General features: G+C 25.6%; 1 protein-coding gene across 3 annotated transcripts; it reads left to right on the forward strand.

Annotated features, from left to right (window-relative positions):
- The first annotated feature begins 1,213 nt into the window (after positions 1-1,213).
- Positions 1,214-22,953, forward strand: LOC107449956 (SAM and HD domain containing deoxynucleoside triphosphate triphosphohydrolase falten). 3 transcript variants are annotated; one of them, XM_043044541.2, is made up of 12 exons: positions 1,214-1,359; positions 1,924-1,994; positions 3,131-3,291; positions 5,557-5,752; positions 8,894-9,022; positions 9,126-9,158; positions 10,926-11,090; positions 13,166-13,257; positions 13,337-13,387; positions 16,908-17,154; positions 18,792-18,935; positions 22,579-22,953. In XM_043044541.2, exons 1-12 carry the CDS (start codon positions 1,335-1,337, stop codon positions 22,816-22,818), a joined length of 1,554 nt encoding a protein of 517 aa, XP_042900475.1. In that variant the 5' UTR covers positions 1,214-1,334; the 3' UTR covers positions 22,819-22,953. The 3 variants fall into 3 exon arrangements, with proteins under 3 accessions (XP_042900475.1, XP_015921132.2, XP_042900476.1); XM_016065646.3 differs by having other exon boundaries at positions 1,337-1,545; XM_043044542.2 differs by lacking the exon at positions 9,126-9,158 and having other exon boundaries at positions 1,337-1,545.
- The last annotated feature ends 79 nt before the right edge of the window (positions 22,954-23,032 follow it).

The raw sequence follows: 23,032 nt of genomic DNA on the forward strand, positions 1-23,032 counted from the left end.
TTCCATCGAAAAGTCCTGCACGAAGACTAGTTTGTCCCAATCCTTGAGCCGAAAGTTCCCTTTTCTTCTGGGTTAGGTTCAAAATTACACGGCTGCGTAGTTTAATATTAATAATCGTAAACTTTTTGCTTCCAATTCTTCTTCGTTACATTCAGGAAATTTTTTTCTTCTGTCCCTATTAGTCGTCAATGTTGGCATTATTTTCCAATTACTCGTAAACTTGTAACAAGTAATTCATTCTTCTACTAAATTTAAAAAGTTTTATCCTTATAATATAATCCTTGAAAGAAGACTTGTTAATAGCACAGCAGTTACAAAAGAAACATAAGTATACGTTGCATAAAAACTTAGATTTATTTGAAAACCCCTACATCTTTTTAGAATGTAATAAAGATGTAATAAAAATCATCAAACTAATTATTTCATGATTCATTAATGACCCCAGCAAAAAAAGGTTTTCAAGAACATCCCTGCCCCCCCCCCGGAAAAAATCAAGACTAATGTTTTAGTTCAACATGTGCTACTCTTATTACGTAAATTGTAAATTTTACTCGAAGATATACAGAACATGGCTGGAAAGAATTATTCTCACTTAAACAAAAATCTGAAAAATAAATATTCCCCCCCCCCTCCAAAAAAAATTGAAATCGAACCCTTAACCTGAATAACTAAATCGTAAGTAGTAAATGTGCTTCTCTTATTTGTTATTTTTTGTAAAGGTAAAGTGAAACATTGATTATATAATAAAGTTGGTTGGAAAACCATTCTCCACTAAAAAGTGATTTTAAAATATTATCCATTTAAAATTATTTTTTTAAGAAAATTATTAATACATAATTTTTTTTACCATTTATTAAAGCTGTAATTAATTTATTATTATTAATATTTTATTTCTTATAAAATCTACATCAGTCAAACTTTAAACTGTGAGCTGTTTTTTATTTAAATTTATTTATTCATTATTTAAATCAACAGAGAGTTTTGGTGATGAGTATTATAAATTTTAAAACTTATAACACAAAAATCAGTAGCCTGAAATTTTAAATTATTTTGCAAGATCGAGGCAATAAATTGTGGCTTAAATTTTATTTTATATTTCATCCATAGAGAATATTTTATCGCCAAGGTTCTACGAATCAAATGAAGAGAGGAGTTGAGTGAATCGACTTGGTAAACAAAAAGTGATTCAATCACTGTCTGAATTCTTTGCCTATAAATATTTGATAGACCTTGACTCCGAATATTTATGCATATGTTTTCTTGGTTTTTCGTCGCTTCCGGAGAAAATGAAACTGAATTTTAAAACAACTCAACTCACACGCAAGTTCTGTTAAATGACATTTGCTTCAACCGCCCTTGGTATGGCAACATTAAGTTTGTGTTTCTATGGTTTTGTTTGGTATCGTTTTTGAATTTCAGTTGTCACTCGATTTATGCGCTGAATTTTTTAATACAATTCATGTTAAAGTTTCAGAAAATTTCCTGTTTTTTTGTAATTACTTTGTGCTCTTATGGCTTTATGTTATAAATCAAATAATTCTCTATGTAAGTAATTAAAACTAGTTTTACTTATAAAATCTCTGCTTTTTCTTTATTCTCTTAATTAGCCATTCTTGAAAATTCTTGTACTCATATTTAATTATGTTTTAATAATCTTTATATTTTTCCAATTTAAATTTTTTGTATTCTTCTTGATTTTATTTTCATCTTTTTTCGATTCAATGTATGTATGCAGACGACAATGAATACTGGCATAACGTATATAATATTCGAATGTTACATGTCGAATTATTCTCATTTTGTTTAATTAATTTTGAAGAATTAACTGTAGTAATTTATGATGTTTTGATGAGCTTTATATATTTTGACATAATAAACTTTTTTTTTTAAAGAAAAAAAATTAAATTTAGTGTATATTTACAGGTGATTATAAAAAAAGCATGACATTCGAATCTATCACAAAGAAATCGCGACACTCGTCGCAATCTATGAAGGTAATCAAATTGAAACTTATATTGATAGTTGTGATTTATTTGGTTTTATATCTGATAAAAATTACTTAAATTTTTAGAAATTTTATATTTATAATTGAGTGTTTCCTATGAATTTTATATTCATCTATCACTATGAACTTTTCCTATACTAAGGGATTTTTCACTAGCCTGCAATTGTTAACATTTATTTTCTTTTTCACCTAAACTTTTTGATTACTGTTTTAAATTCATGTAATAAGTTTATTTGTTTTCAATAAAAATTTAGTATGAAGTTTTAAAACTTGTCATTTAATATTGAAAACTGTTGAAAATATCTAAAAATTTTACAAGCACTGTTATCATGAAAGAATTGTGTTTTTTAGTTAAGCTTGGCTGTGCAGATTTCAGTTTAAAGTGGTCTCCAAATTTTGGTGACAACTGGGTAGTGATATGGGAGAAACTAAAAAAATTGCAATAAAATGGGACAAACATGAAGAGTGAAACCAGTAGCCACCTCTAAAAAAGTCGATCTATAGTTTTTTTAAATTTTTTATTTTATTGCTAGTAATAGAAACAAGTGGTAACATAGTTCCTTAGCAGTTTTTTAATTGCCTGATCAAGTACCATTATGAAAATATTCTCCTTTTGCTTGTCAACCAAAACAATTGTTATCAATAATTTAAAGTAAATATTGGTATATCAGTACCCGCAAATCTTAGGGATGATCTTTCAGTACAAGAGAAATTAAAAATACATAAATAATAGAATTGGGCCAAAGAAAAAACTTATATTCACCTCCAAACAAGCTGCTATATAGCTTTTTTTTAAGTTTATTTTAAATTAAACAGTGGGCAATTTCAGTTATGCTTTGTTGGATTTAGGTTTTGTTGGATGTGAACAGGTGCTAATCGGAGAAAAACCCCATAATTTTTGTTCATTGATACTTACGTATTATTCATGTTTCGATTATAAAAAACGCCTTTAGAGTACAGTACTTAACGTGCTAAAGCTTATTGTTTTGATTTTTTTTGTTTTGTATTCAGTATGTCATGATATACTATAGTAAAAACAATTTATTAATGAAACAAATTGTATTATTGATGGAATTTTTTAGTTTTGATTCCCTCATTCTCATTTTAACAAGTAATTTGTTTTAGATTATAAATGATCCTGTTCATGGGCAAATTGCTCTACACCCTGTTTGTATTGCTATAATTGATACTCCTCAATTTCAAAGACTTCGAAACATCAAGCAAACAGGATTTTTAGAATATGTTTATCCTGGCGCAACTCACAATAGATTTAATCATAGTTTAGGGTTTGTATTTTTAAATTATTATAAGTGTATAATGTTTTTTAATGCAATATTGGATCTATATAATTTAGTATGTATTTATAATAACCATTTTGTTTATTTCATGATCTAGAAAATCATTAAAAATGTTGTAAAAATTGTTATTTTTCTTTTAAATGTATATATTTTGTAAATTTTTTTTTATTGAGAGATTCCGATTTAGAATAATATTTTCATTCTAAAATTACGTTTAAATATTAAAATAGCTTTCATTTTTTATTAATGTTTTATTGATTTCTTGAAAAACATGTTTTTAAATATCTGCTTTCCAAGACCATAGAAAAAATAAATATGGAAAACTCGTTTCAATGATCTTCTTTTAAAGAGACTTTTTTTCTGATTGAGAGATATTTTGCAGAAAATATTGAGTGTTACAATAAAACAAAAAAAAAACAAAAAATATTTAAAAAATTTTGTATTAAATAAAATTGTCATATATGCATAATAAAAGATGCACAGGTCATCAAAATTTAACCATTAGTATAAAAAATTTTTTACAATGCATATTGTTTAATTATCTTAAAGATGTTTTAAACTGTTATTGAAATTTTTATTGCTAAATGTTGTTTATATTTAATATTTCATTGGTAACGACAAAGATATTGGGGGTCATCTGGCTTTAGAGGGGAAGAGAATCTAAAATCTTCCGTTTCATTTTCTAGTTATGTACTTCGTTCCTTTTTCAAACTTTTATCCGGTTAACCTAAAAAGTGATTGGGATGTCTATTTTGAAATTTACATTGTGTGTAGTTTCTTTTTAAAAATTAGGTTTAACAAATTTATGATATACTATTAAATGTATATAAGATGCCCTTAGAATAACAGCCCCTCATTTGCTCTATCGAAAACAATGAACAAGATAAAAAAACATTCTGATGCTGTACTATTATATTTTTACCCAAATGTAATAAAAATTTGTCATTATGTAGTTATTTTGATTAAAAAGCATTATTTAAAGTTTCAAAATCTTATTCAAAGCAAATTTTAATAATTCAATGTGTGTAAATTTCAGTTTTTCTATAACCTAAAACTTAAAAAGATTTAGAAAAGCCCCCTTGATATGATATTGCAAGGTGGGGCAAAAACTGAGTTTTCCCTCGAATATTGTAAACTCTAACTACCGTAGACAATTTTTATTGTTGTCAATTTAGAATTATTTTAATTATATTTTTAAGCTATAAATATTTCTNTCATTATGTAGTTATTTTGATTAAAGAGCATTATTTGAAGTTTCAAAATCTTATTCAAAGCAAATTTTAATAATTCAATGTGTGTAAATTTCAGTTTTTCTATAACCGAAAACTTAAAAAGATTTAGAAAAGCCCCCTTAAGTTTGATATGATATTGCAAGGTGGTGCAAAAACTGAGTTTTCCCTCGAGTGTTGTAAACTCTAACTACCATAGACAATTTTTATTGTTGTCAATTTAGAATTATTTTAGTTATATTTTTAAGCCATAAATATTTCTCTAAGAATTCTAAAAAGTTTTTTCATTTATACTGAAAAGAGTTTATTAAATGTATTAACAATGTTTCCATTAAATATGCAACAATGGTTGTATTAAAATGTTATCTATGAAATAATCCCCATATTTCTATCTATCAATAATTTAAAAAAAACAATTTTACATAGTTATGATCTTTTTATTGACAATTCTGAGTTTAAGGCAGAACTATACTTTTTTCCTGCATTTTTCCTCCACATTTTTTTACTATGTATTGCAAAAAATAGTATGCTTTAAAAACGCATTTCTACTATGTAGATTTTCTCTAAATGTGATACATTGTTAAAAAATTATGGAAGTTGTAATAGATTTACAGCTTCTTAATTTTTAGATCACTTTATCTAATTTTAAAATAATACTAATCTTATTTCAGTTAAAAAAATTTTTCTTTACTTTAATTAAATATTTTTAACTTTATTATTGAATCTGAATTATAGCTATTACAGCACTCTAATGTAAATGGTATTCAATATTTAAAAAAAAAAGAAAAGGTGTTCGGTTCTAATTAAATTGGCTAGCCCTTCTATTGATCTGATGTTAAATCATTTTTTTTATGAATCAACTTGAGTGAGGAAATATATTATGTTTTATAGCTTAGTGAAATTTGATTTTAATGTTAATATTTCTTGTATTATAAAATATCCGCATTTCCTTTACATTATAAAATATGTAAAATTAAATTTTGATATTGAACAAACTAGTTTATTCTCTTATAATTATTTTTAGGGTTTGCTTTTTGGCTGGAAAATTTGCTCAAGAATTGCGGGAAAAACAACCAGAACTGTGTATTTCAGATATTGACGTTTTATGCATTGAGCTTGCTGGCTTATGCCATGATTTAGGACATGGACCATTTTCTCACACATGGGAAAGATTTGTCAACATAGTTTCAAGAAAGAAGAATCTCGGAAAAGTTTGGAAGGTATTTATTTTTATTTTTCGAGTTTCTTTTGTGGGCATCCTTAATTTACCCATAAACTGTTGAATCTTTAAGCAAAAAAATTAATCAGATAATCAAGGTTGAATGCAAGTTTTTTGAATTTCAAGATGAAAGTTATGTGGCGTGAGAACAGCCTTTCTCAAGACTTTGAAAGTCTTATTATCATAATTTATATGCTTTTTGGAAATTCCTCTTTTAAAATTGCAGTTTACACTTTGATTCTTTGAACATCTTCATTACTTCTTCATTATATTCACTGTCAAAAAATTTGTATTATAAGTATCGGCTTTCTCCCTAAACGTTTTTAGAAGGGCGGCTTGCCCTATCATCCCTTTGATCTCTATAAATATGCCCACTTTGCTTCTTCTTTTTTTTTAGTAAAAGTTTGTCTCATTACTTAATACTGCATTTTTACTCAGATTCGATTTTAAAGAAATAGCTCACTGTTTGAATATTAATTGCACACTGGTAAATTTATCTGTGTTTATAGGTTTAGTTCTGATTACTATTACAAATATTTACTTTGTTAAAATTATTCTTAACTGGATTTTTATTCTCAACTATTTTCTATAATTTTCAGTTTCAATTATAGAAAAAAGCTTTCAAGTTATTTATTAATTAATAATTTTTTTTAGAACAATTTCTTCTCCAAAATAGCCTTTTAGCATACCTTTAATTTTTTTTTATAAATTGCAAATTTTTCTCTTTTTTTGGTGATATATAATAGTATAAAAGGGTAATTTAAAAATTGTTGAAGATCAAATGAAGTTATTACATTATATTACACAATTTGATAATTTTTTATTGTGTTAAGTGAGTGCCCTTTCAAAATTGAAAGTGCCCTTTTCTGTGAGGAGACACCCTGCTTTTTTCTTTATTCTTAGGGCGAACTCTGCAAGTATTTTCTAAAAAATAGGTGACACAGTATGTTCAATAAATTTTAAGTAACTTAGTTATGATATGAATTAATAGGTTTAAAATAGTGAGCATTATTCTATAGTATATGCACATTCTGTAATGAATATAAACTTTAATATGCTGGGTTTTCCTTTGAAAATTATATTTTTGTTTATTTTGTTGCAATACAGTATTTTGTTTTGGTGGTTTCAAGATCGAAATAATTCTGTCTTGAAGCCATGTAAACAGAAGTACAGTAGAACCTCAATTCACGGAGTTTCCTGTTAACCGAGCCAATAACAAAGCCTGTTTTTTTCCTTCTGTGTAAGCCACGAGAAAGACCATACTTTTTAATTCATTGTCTGGCTCTACTGCCCCCGAAAACATTCAACTTCCAAGAAATATTGCACCCTGAGAAGTCAATAGCGGCAAACAATGGTTTGTTTTCAGTGGCTGTGGGGCTCTATTGAACACCAGATGCAATGTGTTATCAGACTGTCCTTTTGTAACAATGTACTTTTGCAACAAAGAGTAACAGAATATTTTAAGGAATAGTAATGTAAAATTAGCAAATTAATGTATATTAAATTTAAAAAATACAATTAATTTTTGAGATTCGTGTTATTTTTAAAGTACATCATTTAGTTTAATTTTAAAAATTGTTAAATAAATTCTATTTCCTTTCTGAAATTTATTACGAGTAGTTGATTTCCTTTTTAAATTTGTTCAGCTGTGAAACATAGCTTTATTTTATTTTTATTATTTAAGAAACGTACTGTTGTTTTTTATTTCAAAAGATGTTAAATTTGTGAGCAAGTTAAGTTTTAAACACTTGCTCAGATAATGGAGGTTCTACTATAATGATATAAGTAGTAATGATATAAGTATATAATGAATGTTTATGCAATATTACATCTTATTTTCAAGGCAGTTATGTACTCTTTGTATGTGCAGATAAATTGCTTAAAACTCTCTTGAGTCAGTTTGAATTAGGTAAAAAATTTTATATACTGCAAAAATATTTTTATATTGATATTTACATTTAAAAAAAATAATTTTGATGTTTTTTTTATTAGTTAGGAGAAGTTTTGCTTAACAAAATAAATTTAAATAAAAAAAATGTGCAACTCTGATTTAGCATTGTTCATGGGACAAAAACATTGTTAAATATGGGAGGGAAGTTGCAATATCAGGTTTATGAAAATACCCCTCAAGTAAAAATTAGTAAAAATGTATAGAAACTAAGATAAACACATACTAAAACTTCGATGTAACTTTTTAATTTTAATAAAGGAGCCAAAGCTTTCATTTCTTTGACTTAAAGATTTTACTTTAAGTCAAACTTTGACTTAAGTTTAAACTTTGACTTAAGAGATTTTACTTGCTTATTATATTTAAATTTCAAAGATGACAATGAGCTTTCTAGCAGTTCTTCCCAGTTCTATCTCTTAATTTGTTTGATGAAGTTTTTACTGTTTTCCCTTTATTTAGCATTTTCCCCAAGTAATGCCATTTTGATTGGATGATATTCTCTTGGCAAAGAATCATTTTAAGGGAAGATCATGCAAGTTCTAATGATTTTGCTAGATCATTTTTCGTGCAAACAAATTACTTAGATTTTTCAGTAATGCTGATTTTTTTTAGCCAGGGACAAGGGCTTACGTTTTGCAGCATTTTGCTTTACAATTTCTCACTGAATGAGAAGCAAATAAAGAAAGAATTTAACCATGCCGCGTTTTAAGCTACTAGTGACCTCAAAATTACCCTTTCCTATTGTTCGATTGATAAGCATGCAGGGGTGTGAAGGGAGATAGGAATTTCTTTCACTGGTCAGTTCAATCAGGACCTGAGAATGTTGGGAGGTCCTAGAGAAGCATGTTATTAAAGGGAACAAATATAGAATATGTGATGACGCATTTTGACAGATAAACACCCCTTAAACAATAGCTACTTGATTTGGTTGCTTTTCTTAAGATTATAAAAAAAGTAATAAAAATATGATATCTATGAGGGGAAGGGATGAGTAGAAACATTAATATTTCTTGGTTAGAATGTAGGTGGGTGCTCTAAATACTAGACCTAATTTAGTTTATTGACATAGGAAAAAAAAGAGAGAGAGGTGAAATGGTGTTAATGCTCGGAAGTTATTGTTCCCGAATTCGGAGTACATTCTGAGTTCTACTGAAACAGCAATTTTCACAAATATCTTTGCTTTGTTTTTTTCAGCATGAAATTGTATCTGCCAATATGATTGACTACCTGATTGAAGAGAACAACTTATATCCTCTTCTTAATAGCTATGGTATAGGACCTGAGGAAATAAATTTAGTTAAAGATTATATCATTGGGACAAAGGTACCTTTCATTGCATTATTTTTAAAGTAATCATATAACTTTTTAAGAAATTTTTTTTTGATGACCCCATTAGTTGCAGCTAACATTCAGTTGTCTTTTATAGCCCACAGATCCCAATAGAGCATTTCTTCATCAGGTAATTGAAATGTTTCCATTATATTAAAAAAGTTTTAAGTTTCTGTATTTAAATTCACTAGAGTTATTGTAATTCATGCATATTTCTGATTTCATAATTTTGTTGCGTGTTTGGTTTTGATCCATTATTGTTATTATTGTTGCAATTTTTAATATCGATGTTTATATTGAAGTTTAAAGAAAATCTAATTAAAAATATTAATGCATTTCCGCAACAGGCTTGATAAACACACACAACCTGATAGTTTTTGGGCAATGAGAGTTCTGGAAGTTAAGGCTGCATAATTTTATAACCTATGAGAGGATGGTGAATGTGATCAGTATTATCAATTTCACAGGCAAGCTATTACTTCAGAAATAAGCCAGTACTTGCTAACCTGAATCTGAACGTTTATTGTCTTTCACATGATTGAGCAGTGCCTTAATCAACGTGTCATCATAATTTAAAATTAAACTATGTGTTATATAATTGTTTTCTTTTAATAACTTAAGTTATAATATTAATATATCTTTTTTACATGAATACTTAATTTAATCATTTTTTTAGGAGCATTATATTTAATGACTATTATTTTTGATTTATATTAATAAAAAATTGTTAGTTGCCTTAATTTTAAATTATAATTTTTTAATTAAAATCTTGTTTCATCTTGTTAAATTTTGAACTTAACATCATTTAAAAAAAATTGACAGTTATTTTACTGCATAGCTATTAATCTGGAAAAAATATGTTTAATTAAGGGAGTTTATCACCATTAATAATTGAATAACATTGTTTTCAGCATGTTTTTTTAAATTTATTACTAATTTCTTAAATACATTTCTTTTTCATTCATTAGCAAAATAAATAATTCATTAACAATCAAATATGCCATTTGCTCACAAATATAAAGCTACACGTCATATTCGCCTATATTATTACATATGGTTAGACGCTCCATTAAGAAATTGCGTGACAATAAAGGTAATTAAAAAATAAATAATAAGGTAAAGAAATGATTAATGCTGTCTGGCATCATGTTTAGCAAACAAAGACAAATATTTAGTGAAATCTAGGTTAATCTTTACATATTTTGTATTATAGTTAAGAATGAGTTACAATTTAAGAATGCACAACAATTGTTAATCGAGCCCTAGCTTCAACTGCTGAAAAGCCGGGGGAAATGAAGGAAACACGTTTTTTTTTAGTGTGCTCTGTTTGCGTTTAGGCCACAACCACTAGTGAGCAAGGCAGTTCTCATACTTTGTCACCCTTGGTGAGGCAAGTCCATCAAATATACATTAAGAAATGTATTTATAATTTACATTTTATTAAATATGTTTGTTTACATTTATGTGTTTATAATTAACACATTATTAAAAATGCTGATGTTGGAATTATAATACTAGAATTACGAGATTTTTCAAGGTAAATAGCATTTTAATCTCAGAACATTATTAAAAATTATTTTAAAATTTATTAAAAAACACGACTGTAATGCTGTATGTATTAAAATCATTCTCACAATTAAAGTAATTTATTCTTATTAGTCTGCTAGCCAAGTGCTCAGAATCATTATTAAAAGGATGTTTAATTGCAACCAGGTTAGGTCATTGTCTCTGATATTTAAACAAAGTTATTTTTTTCAACTAAAAATGCAAGTCAGTTGTTTTAACCAGTATGTAATTTTTGTGTCTCAGAACTAGCCCATTGAGTAGTCCTTTTTTTTTAATCGAAAAAATATTCCAAGTAGCAATTATGTTTATTCTGTTTATTTACATGTTATAGATTGTGAATAATGATGACTCTGGATTAGATGTTGACAAATGGGATTATTTCCTTAGAGACTGTCATTATTTGGGTTTGCCTTGTAATTTTGAGTATGAACGTTTAATACAGTTTGCTACAGTTCTTCCGGTGGGTGGAAAGTTTCAAATCTGTTTTAGAGATAAGGTAAAAAAATTTTGATTTTGATTTTTTTTAAGTAACTCAAACAGCAATTTTATATCTATAGTATGTATGTGCACTTATTATTTATGTATTTCTTTAAACATGTAGTTCTTAAGCTTTCATAGCATTTTTTTTAAAAACTCTTTTACGTTTTAAAATGTAGAGGTACTGATACAAGGTTTTAAAAGATTTAAATTTCTTGATATTTAAATTTTTTTTTTGTTAAGAAATTGTTTTCTTAATTGTACCATGTTCTAAACAAATACAGTTCAAAAATCTATGTAAAAGTGACAGATATAGATTTTTATGTTTAGTAAAAGAAAATAAATTATCAAACTATATTTTTTAATAGAGAATGTTAATAACCTACCATAATTTTAATGCTTTTAAAAGTGACAATGTGTCCAAAATTTTAAATATCTTTTAATTAAAAAATATTATACATATACTTTGCAAATACTTGCAGGCATACTGCGTTTAAAGGCAAATTGAAATGGTTCTTTTAATTCTAAGGTTTAATTAAGTTTTTACCAATTCCTTTAAAAAATGAATTCATTGGGGCTCCCAAGAGATAATCTTTTCTGTATCTTTTTTTTAAGAAAAAGTTTTGCTTCCCAAATCTTAAACAATCTTTATTTTTAAATGATTGCATAAAAAAGCTGTTTAAGTAAAATCTTTGCTGAAGTTTCAAAATTATTTATGTCTATGCATTTTTCTTGAACATTCTCTTTTGTGTAGCATTTTCCATGGTAGATAAGTAAGCAATCCTAATAGTATAACGATTGATTCAATTGCCATCTATTGCTTCTGTTGCATGTCTGAATTAAATTTCTGTTGCATGATCTTAGTTTAAATATTATGCTTTTGTAATTAATTTTATGACAACTCATAAAATTAATTTTTCAATTGAACTCATAAAGTCTCACATAAAGATAGAAATTTTACTGAAATTCATTTAGAAATACTTTTATTTTTTTACACAACCATCAAGGGAATTGCGTTATCTTCACACTCATTTTCAACTTTATTTGCATTTTTTAATGAATTTTTTTTCGTAACATACTATCCTTAACTTTAACCATTCATAAGAAAATTATTTTTTAAACTTTAAATAAAGTTGTATCAAATTAACTTACATCACAGGTAAGAATAAATTAATGCATTTGTATCCTCCGAAGAAAGTTAGAAAAGCCTCCTCTTATTGCGCTTCCATCTGCTGATAATTGAGAAAACCACCATCAGGAATAAAATGAATAAGTAACACAATTCTGCAGTAAATAAAGGCTGAATAATATCTGTTAGTGTTTTAATAGAAATAGTTTCTTTGTGATGTTAACCTGTTGTTAGTGCTTTGTAATGTTAGTACCTTGATAAACAAAAGCGGAGATTTATAGATAAATCATTGACTTGTATTTACTAGTTTCTACAAAAAGTTAAAGTGCAACCATTAGAGTGAGAAATGACTGCGCTGTTTTCCTGTATTGCTTAAGAATAATGTGTCAAATGTAAATATGATTTTTATTACAAAATTTTATTAAATTAACAGTGAAAGAGTTAATTGTATTGTCTGAAAAAAAAACCTAACAGAATCACTGCTTCATAGATGGCAGATAATTTTGCCTCAACGTAATACACTTTCTTGTTTTAAAATAATCAATTACAACTGGTTTCAAATCTGCTTTAGAATAATGAGTAATATCTGAAATATGTTTAAACTTGTGCCTGAAATACATTTTGTGTTTAGTTCCTATTACTAAATTATTTAAGCTGCATTAAACAAAAGAAAAGTCTACTTTCTTATTAAAATTCTGTGATGAGCTAGATGCTACATAAAACCATAAGTTTGTCATTCTAGAAACATAGCAATTGCTGTTTCAAATGCAAGAAATTTTTTTACCATATTAAATTTTTAAATAATTTTGTAACCTATTTGTTGTTGTGATAATGTATTTTTTTATATCAGATACCTATTTCTGACTCAATAATGGGACTTAAAGTTCTGTTGTTTTTAGTGTCTAAATTAAGTGTTTAGTGTTAGATTGTTTACTGAAGAATAAACAAAGTTTTTGTATTTTCAGGTCCTAGAGTCTGTGTATAATGTGTTTCGAACAAGGAGTAATTTGCATCGTATGGCATACCAGCATAAAATACTTACAACGATTGAAAGAATGTACTTGCTTTTTTAATTAAATAAATCAATTTATAATATTTTTATTGTTTTCTAATGTTTTATTTTTATTAATTTTCAGGATAATCGATGCTCTTATTTTATCTGATGGCAAATGTTTTGGACCTTCTGGGTGAATATATATTTATTTATTTAGTATATTTTTTTATTAGATTTTTATTACTTTTCTTTCTTAACTGAACAAAATGTGAATCAGATTAGATATCTGAAATCTAATCAGATTATAAATTGTTGTACAGTTTTTATCTTTGGACAATCATTAACAGCAATTTTAATCTTAAATTAGATTATTCCTCTAAGATTATTATTTAATTATAAAAATTGGTTTAATTTTCAAAATTATTAGCTTCAAATCAGAACTTTACAATATGTTAGTTCTGATCCTCATGGATCATGTATGCTGTTAAGTTTTTTTTTTTTAATGTGTAATTGATTAAATTAAAACAAACTGTTTTATGAGATATATATTTTATAAAAAAACTAAATAAATTTAATAATTTTATAAACTTTTATTGATATTAAATATATTAGTCTAATTACAGTCGGACCAGTTTGTCTCGAATCTCACGGGATAAGCGAAAAATTTGAGATAAAGAGGTTTCCAGTTATACAGGTAGTTTAAAAAATTAAACTTAATTAAGAAATTCGATTAAAAGTGCTTTAATTGTTTTTAATAGAACAGGCATTTCTGCAAACCACATATATCTATTTTCATTAAAAAAAAATTTAACATTTGTGCTCGATTATTAGAAATTCGAGAAACTGAGGTTTTGAATGAAAAAGTTTCGAGATGGACGTGGAAAATACATTCATTTTAAATAGTAAATTAAAAGAATCTTAGAAATTTTGAGATATAGAGGTTTTTGAGATAGACAGGTTTAACTGTACATACTTTCAAGTTTAATAAATCTTACATTTACATTATATGCTGTTAAAACCTATACCAGTAATTTCCTAGCAAAAAGCTCAAATAATTTACTGTATTAAAAAGTTTTTAGCTCCATATTTCCTTTTATGTGATAATTCTTTTTTATTTAAACACAATTTTATAAATATTCATATTTCCTTTTTTTAAACAGTGAGTTAATGTGAGTAATAAAAAATTTACCTATTCTACTTCTACATTATTATGTTTAACTCCATAACGAACTATAAATTATTCAAAAAGGTACAAAGATAGTGTCAGATCATCTATGCATTGTTATTATCTATGTATTAAAATGCCTAAACTCAAATATTAATTATTCAAATATAATGTCATTATTATATACAAAACTTTTTCCTTCACTTCAAATAGTGGATTAAATGTTTTATTTGGTGCATTTACCTAGCGCTGATCATTTCGATGGCTCCCAGAGGCAGAAAAATATACTGTGGTTAGACAAAATAATGGAAACTCTTCTCTATTAACACTTTTTTTGATCTTTTTAAAAAAAATACTTAAATAATCGTTTTATAAATTTAAAAGTGTATAGTATATGCGATTTCTCATACTTAACAACAAAGTTTAGAGATTTGAGGGACCGACAATAAGTTACTAATCTAAAATAGTGTTTTTAAACACCCTATGCTAAGAAATGTAGCAATGGATTTAAAACTTATAATAATTAATTTGGTCATTATGTCTAATAATTGCACAAAATTTCGTAATCCTCACTTATATATATTTATGGAGATGTGGACATTTTTATGAAAAACTGATTTTATTATCTTAGTTTTTTTGCTATAACTTCGATAAAATTAAACAAAATTTTTGGAGTAATTTAAAATTAATTACAAAATTATTACTTTAAAGATTGAGAAAAATTGTCGCAAGATATGAGTAATTAAAATAGTTCCTTTAAACTGCATATGAACAGGAAAAATTTTAATTTATTTTCTTAATTTATAGTAAATCGTGTATGGCAACTAATAAAAAAAAATCTGATTTGAATATCTTAAAAATGTAAAAAGTTTCATGCCTTTTTCTGAAAAGTTTAAGTATTTATTAAAAGAAATCTCAAATAGATATGACGCTTTCGCAAAATTTATTTTACACCATTAAACAAGATTTATTGAAAATGACACCTCATTATTGGGGATCATCAACCATTAAAGTATCTTTTCTTTTGTTTTCTTTCCTTATACTTTAATCATATTTTGGTTTATGAACGTTTTTTGCAAGGAGGATGCAAAATAATTTTTATGATACAAAATAATATTTATAGAAGCCCCTTTATCATTTTGAGTTTGTTTTAAAAGGTACAAAAAAGCATAAAAGTAGCATTTAAAAATTTTAAGATATTTAAATTTGACTTTTTTTCATTACTTGCAAAATACTGAGAAATGATGAAAAACAATTTGTTTAAATTTTTTTTGTGCATGCACGGTATAAAAGAACTACTTTAATAACTTATATATGCACAGGCTTCAAAGAATTTTTTTCAAATTTAAAATAAAATTTTTTAATTAATTTTATGTTGCTCTAAAAATTTTGTTAAATTTTATTGAATATTTTTAAAGTTATAGTAAAAAACCGTAAGGCAAAAAAATTAGTTTTTTTATTATAAAAATGTCCATATTTCCGTAAATATTTAATGTAGGATTACAAAATTTCATGCAATTATCGTATATAATAACCAAAGTAATTGTTATGAGTTACAAACTTATCGCTGCATTTTTTGGCATAGTATGTGCAAAAACACTATTTTCCATATGTATGTAATTTATTGTCTGTCCCTGAAACCTCTAAAAAGTTTTAAACTTCATTGATAAGTATGAGATATCGCATGATCAAAACACTTCTGAGATTATAAAATGTAAGTATATCTTGAGAAATTAAAAAATTTGTCAGTATAGAAGTGTTTCCATTATTTTGTCCACCCCCTGTATATATAAGTGTATATGTGTATACAAGGCCCGCACTTATCATTTGCTACTTAGCCAAATGCAATAAAATTGCAAATTTTGCAAATAAAATTGTGCTTTGGCGAAAGTAATCAAGGGTTATTTATGAGATGAATAATAAAACTGAAACAGTTTCATTTTGTTATTTTGTAATTATTGAAGTAATATATAATAAGCTTCGTTGATTGTAATGCTAAATCGCACACTGTGACCACAATAGTTTTTTATTGCATATATAGAAAAACTGAAAAAGTTTTTTTTTACGATATTGTTAATAATCAGGGAAATTAGGGTTAATTAATCTAATTGGCAGTATTGTTAAATAACGATCATTTGCATCAAGACTTATAATCAGTTTTCACTAAGAATTTCAAACATATTCAAACCAGCTTTGCTTGTGTTTGAGGAACAAACATATTTCTGAAGGGTGTTAGTTTAAATTTGAAGCAAATATTTATAATTTACTTCTAAGCTCAGTTAAATTTATTACATCACAATATCAAAAGATCACATGTTGTTCATTTATTCTTTTCCAAATGATTTTGGAAAATCTTTCTCTAAAAATTATCGCATTAATGACATAGAATCTCTAATGACAAACTAAATCTAATTAAAACAAAAGATTTTTGTTCATTATTATTTAATTATATAAATATATTAGTTTCTTGAAATTTTGATCTTATTTAACATGAAAAAGATGCTTTCTATGCTTTGTAATATTAAAATATTTTCCTTTCTCTCTTTAGAGAGGTATTGCAATTTTGGAATTGGAGTATTGCTGCTGCACAACCTTTGAGTGAAGGGCTTCAAGATTTTCTGAAAAAGTATTGCATTTTGACTGACGAAGTAGTGTTTTCATCTATGAAATTTTCACCCGAACAGTCTGTTAAACCTGCATCTAACATAATTGAAGCAATTGAACGGAGATCTTGTAAAGACTGTGGTTTCTACAAGCATATTGGAATGAAAATTCTGCCTCATTATATTAGTGAAGTAAGAATTATGATAATTTAATTTCTATTTCTTGTAAAAAATAGATAATTTAATTTATATTTTTAGTAAAATATTAAGGCAGTCTACTATGGATTTTAGTTAGGATATAAATTATTTTAGAATTTAATTTTGGATTTCTATTTTACGAAAGAACAAATATTCTTTAATTTCTCTTGTCGTTCCTAATTTTTCTTAAATTTAAATTAGTTTGTAATTTTATTTCTTCTTTATTTGTTGAAGATATTATAAAAGTATTTTTTTAGAAAAAAGAAATATTGGCAATCAATCCGAAAATCTCAATGTATATCAAAGTTATGCTTTACCCAAAGTTCTTTAAAATACTTACCTCTGAAGGTTATTTATTTATTACTCATTAATATTAACAAAACTTTTTTTTGTGTATATTTTTCAAGAAATTATTTCTGTCATGTAATATTTTTTTCGGGAGATATTTTTTTTTCTATGATAAAATTAAACTTGTTACAGTATCTCTATTTGGTAGAAAATGCTAAATAAAAACTGGAAAAAAAATGTACATAGTTTTATTAATTTTTGTTTAGAAAAATTTAAGTAAACTTTTTAGTAACACACATTTCTTATCTCAGTAAAGAATGTCTTATCTTTTTTTACGATTATGTTTGTTGTAAAAATAATGTTTTTTGAAGGATGCTCATTCTCACATTCATCCATATTCGACTTAAACACCGAGAAGATCGGGATATTCAAAGACATACATACATGTTATTACTAACATAAAATATTATCAACACAATCTGTGTGATCCTGCTTAAATTTTTACATAGTGCTAATTTGTACATAGTGCTAATATTGTATAGATTTTTATTTCAAAATAAGAAATCATTACATATCTTTTTTATTTTTAGTGGTATCTCTTAATGCCGCTCTGAATAATTATAATAAAAATTATCCTTTATAAATTTGTAAATTTCAGTTTAATTAATTATTACAAGTCTTTGGCAGTTTAATTTTCAGGAAGTTATTTATAAGCAAAATATACATTAACTTAAAGTTTTTTTCCCGATAATTTTAGTTATTTTTATGCTGAAAAAAATCTGATGTTTCCTATTTATTGGTTCTTATATTTTGAGAGATAAAATTTAAGCTCTTTATGTACTAGCCGTTTTGACAAAAATTTTAAATTTATATCTTGCAACTTTTTGAGACAAGGTAAATGAATAAAAAGGGTTTCATTTTTCTCAAAGAATATTTCTTTCATCTAAAATCTGGAATAATTTGACAAAAGGAATTATGCTTACAAGAAGTTTATTATGAATATAAGTTTATTTTTGTGTGAAATGTAATTTTTTTATTGATAGATAGGCTAAAAGCTTATTAATTTTCTATTTTAAGAAACTTAAGGTTTGGATGAACTAGCTCACTCTTAAAATAATCTTTAAATTTTTTTTAAACTTTATTTTTGAAATGGTTATGTAGTACAAGTATCTTACAATTATTACTTTCTCTCATAAATTACTACAATAATCTGTTAAACCGAACAAATTCACTGAAAAAATTGTTTTATTCTAAATAATTCATTTAATATTTTGTATTGTGTAATATTATTTTAAGAAAATTATTTATATTAAACTATTTAAATGTGTCATTTTTTATATTAGAGAGAAATTCATCATGGTATTACTTCTTTTTTGTTATCTGCCAATGAAGCTGTGATGCAATCAATTATAAATTCTGATCCTTCAAAAGAAAACTTAAATCTTACAGACTGCAATTTCTTGAAACCAGATGATATTTGTGTTTCTGTAAGTATTGGGAGGAAAAATTACTATGGGATTTTTTTTAAGTAACTAAACTCTAATGAAGTAGGATAGATTTGATGATTCAAAAATATCTAATACATACTCGATATAAAATGGTTTCAAAATTTATGTGTAAGTGCCAAACTAAGTTTTACCAATGCATATCTAAGCTTATTTGTTATTCAAAAATCATTATTTAAAGTAAAATATAATGCATCATTTTTAAGAATAATTATTTTAATTTAATTCTGTTCTCAATTTTATTTCATTATTTAAATCTATTGAGATAACATCTCCCAGTGGTCGTAAAAACTACATTATTATAGTTTTTTACAATTACAATTGCTTTGTTGCAAATATAGTTAACTACAAATACTCTTTTTTAAACAGTCACAGGCTACTAAGCTCACGTAAAAAGTAGGTGCCAGGAATCTCTACAAACTGGTTTTTTTTTTGTATCGCACTACTCACTACACTACAAACTACAAAAAAGTAGTGACTACCAAAGTTTCACTACTTGTAGTGCGCTTCTTCCGACTACTGATTTCCCCATTTTTCTCTGTCCTGAACATCAGAGTCACCACAGTCACGTGCTTCCTCTCATTCAGTAATTTTGGAGAAAAAAGAAGGGTGACTTGCGAGAGTTCAAATGAGTTCTCTTTTCTGGTAGATTCATGTTTTATACTTATGCAGGCAAGAGAGGAAAGTTGAAAGGTTTGGAAGTATTAAGATTAGCAGCCCAGCAAAATAAATAGCATCATTTTTTGACAAGACTTTGCTAAACTTAAAACTATTTTAATATTCCAGTTTTTCAATTCGTAGAAACTGTACAAAATTGTATACATTTTTACATAATTATTAAAAGTTAAATTTTTGAATGGTTTTAAATGCGTTAAAAATGTATAAATAATAATAACTTTTGATAAAACTTATTACAATTAAATTCAGTAGATTTCTCGAAAAATGTGAGTTATTTTGTATCCTTTTTGTGTATTAATTATTTTATTAGTTTAGAAAAAAGACGTTGAAATTTTAATCTAACATATATTTTACAACAGTACTGCATCTTGTAAAAATATGGATATCTTTTCTGGCATTAAGAGTTTTGAAAAACATTTATGGTAAATGATTTTGCTCATATTATAGAGTCAAAAAATAAAATAGAAATTGGGAATAAAAATTTAAATTAAAAAACTTTAAAAAAAAAATATGCTCCACTCTTTTCGTCTTTCCGATTTTATTTCAACTTAACACCTACGATGATAAGTTTAACCAGCTTTCATACTTTGGCTTGAATTTTCAATTTTTCATGCATTATTGCAATTAAAGAAGAGCAGTATAAATTTAAAAAGATCTGATGATTTTATCAAAATTTTTTAAGTGATAAAGAACTTTGCCTTGTCAAACAGTTTTAATAATTTTGTAATAGTGCAGGAAAGGATGCATTAATTTATAATAAATAACTCTATGTAATCATTATTTTATGATTGTTGCTGTGAAAGTTGATGAAGTTGTGTTTTTATGTGTTTTATTTATTTGCTAGATAGTTTTGAAAGTCGGTTATTCTATTATATTCTTTCTAAAATTAGAGGGAATAAAATGGAATAATCAGGATTAATATGATGTTTTGAGGAAATGGTGAACATTCTATAGTTTCATTTATGTAATAAATAAAACAATTGTAATTCCAACATGTGAAATATATAAGTATGGTAAACGTATAGTGCTTACATAAGAAATGTATAAGGTCATCAAATTTTTGTTGTACAATAATATGCAGCTCAGTTAACCAACATTTTTCAAGATTTTTGACTTTAAAATTCTCACGTCAGTTATTTTCATTAAAGTAACAAAGAGAAAGGGAAAGTAGGAAGGTTAAAAAGTACTCTCTCTTGATTCACCCAACAGTCACGTGGTCTCCTTATGAGGACAAAAATTATCTTTATGTTATATTTCACATCTATGGATAATAGAGTAAGAGAATAATAAAATGTCATGAAATAAAATGTAATGTATTTTTATCCCATTTTGTTTAAAGATTAAAGGCTACACTTTTTACCATTCATTTTTGTTTTATTATTATCATGGAAGTCTACCTGAGTAAAGGTTCTTATTTTCTTTCGAAATAGTATTTTTAAATAAAAAAAAAAATTCTTTTGAAAATCCTTACTTAAAATAAATGCAAAGTATTTTTTTTTAAACTTCTTTCTATTTAGAACAAAGAATATTCTCTTAGCTTAGTTGTTCATTAAACTTTTTTAACACATTAAAAATGTATGGGGATAACAGATACTCCATTATTTTGTTGCTAAATTATCTTGTTAAAGAAATATTTTTCCTATGTATTTTTTAAACTTATTTTCTGAATATCAAAGACGCACTTTTAAAAGTAAATTACAAAAAAGAGTATCTTTTTCTCTTGCTTAATAATCTTTTTAAATAAATGTTCTAAAAATCATTATTATTTTAACATAAATTACAATTATTGTATCAATGATTTTAGTTTTAGGTTAGATTTTATACTTTTAATAATTTCTTCACTATTTTTTTTTAAATGTTGTAACAGTATAATGGGATAACAGAGCATATAGATTCAGATATTTTATTTTTTAATTTTGAAATAGGTTTTTTTAGATTAAGATTTTGTCCACCAAATGAACTACTTGAAGTAAAATTAATCAAAATCACTCAAAAGATTTCAAAGGATTTTCAATCAAAGGATTAATTTTTTATTTAGTTCATTTTAATATATATTACTTTTTTATCATAAATAATTATCAAGTACACTTTTAAAACAAAATTTCTTTATAATTATTGTACGTATTTGAAATTTTAAGCAAAGTAGCTATTGTGCTCGTGTTTGATTTAGAACAATGTCATGTTAACAAATAAGTTGAATTAATTCTCATACATGGTTATCCTTGGCAGTTCTACCTCTTAAGTTAAAATATGTTATGCTTCAGACAGGTTTAGTATTAAAAACACTACAAATAATTATATTAGTATGTAGAAATTTAGTAATGAATTTTTATAAAATTTTAAGGTTGAAATTTATATCTTTACTTAGTAAATTATAAATTTAAATTAAAAATTTTTTTTAAAAATAATTTACTTGAAAAATATGATTACAGAGTTTTATAATTTTTTATTTCTGAAATTTTACATTCTTTACATACGTATTTTTATTAAATGTTTTATTTAATTCAAAAGGTAAGAATTAATTGGAAAATTATTAATATTATAATAATTTCATAATTTTAAAAATATTTTTTTTAGCATTTGCTGCTCTTATAATTCAGATATTTTATTATTTAATACATGTTTATCTGAAATTATTATTGTGAAATGATGTATTGCATTCAATGCTGAAATATATTTTTTCTTGACATTGGGATTTGATATTAAGCTTTATTTCAAAGTATTTTTGGACGTATGATATTGTCTTGAATAATGTATAGAATGTAAAGTTTACTGTATAGAATTCGTAGATAATGTTGATGATCGATGATAGATTTGAAATTTAATTATATTTTAAACTCGTAATAATTTTTTTTTCTGGCTGCAGTTCTTATTGATCAAATTTTCTAATATTTTTAAATATAAATAAAGTGCTAAAAAATGTGATTTTGTTTCACTTTATTTACAGGTTCTTTCAATAAACTGGGGAAAGAAGGATAAAAATCCTGTTGATTCAGTCCACTTCTACTCTAAAAACCTAGTTTTGACCAAAAATTTCTTTGAAACTTCAGCCTTATTGCCAAAATCATTTGAAGAAATTCAAGCTCATGTAATATGCCGTCGTAATGATCCTTTCGCTATACAAGTTGCTAGGCGGTGTTTGGATAAATTCTTTAACTTTTTTCATGCTAATGGGAATGGGAAATAATAGTATAAAATAAAAAAGCAGTTTTTGTAAGAAAAGTTACGAAAAGTAAAAAGTAATCAATAAAAATGCTGATCAGCACACATCACAAAATCCATGTATGTTATTTCCTGCATATGCATGCCAAAGTGCTGTTGATGCATAATATGAAAGACAAAAAAGGAAAACATGATGATGGTATATAAAGTAAGAAAGGGTATAAGAGAAGGTAATTTAT

This window comes from Parasteatoda tepidariorum, chromosome 2 (assembly GCF_043381705.1).
Source record: "Parasteatoda tepidariorum isolate YZ-2023 chromosome 2, CAS_Ptep_4.0, whole genome shotgun sequence".
Classification (NCBI taxonomy): domain Eukaryota; kingdom Metazoa; phylum Arthropoda; class Arachnida; order Araneae; family Theridiidae; genus Parasteatoda; species Parasteatoda tepidariorum.

What these genes read in the sequence shown, in the direction of transcription:
- LOC107449956 (XM_016065646.3), top strand. Translation starts at nt 1,512, where the DNA reads ATGGCTTTATGTTATAAATCAAATAATTCTCTAT. An exon ending in AAATCTGTTTTAGAGATAAG is followed by an intron (nt 11,091 to 13,165) that starts GTAAAAAAATTT and finishes TTGTATTTTCAG; the next exon opens with GTCCTAGAGTCTGTGTATAA. An exon ending in AAATGTTTTGGACCTTCTGG is followed by an intron (nt 13,388 to 16,907) that starts GTGAATATATAT and finishes TTCTCTCTTTAG; the next exon opens with AGAGGTATTGCAATTTTGGA.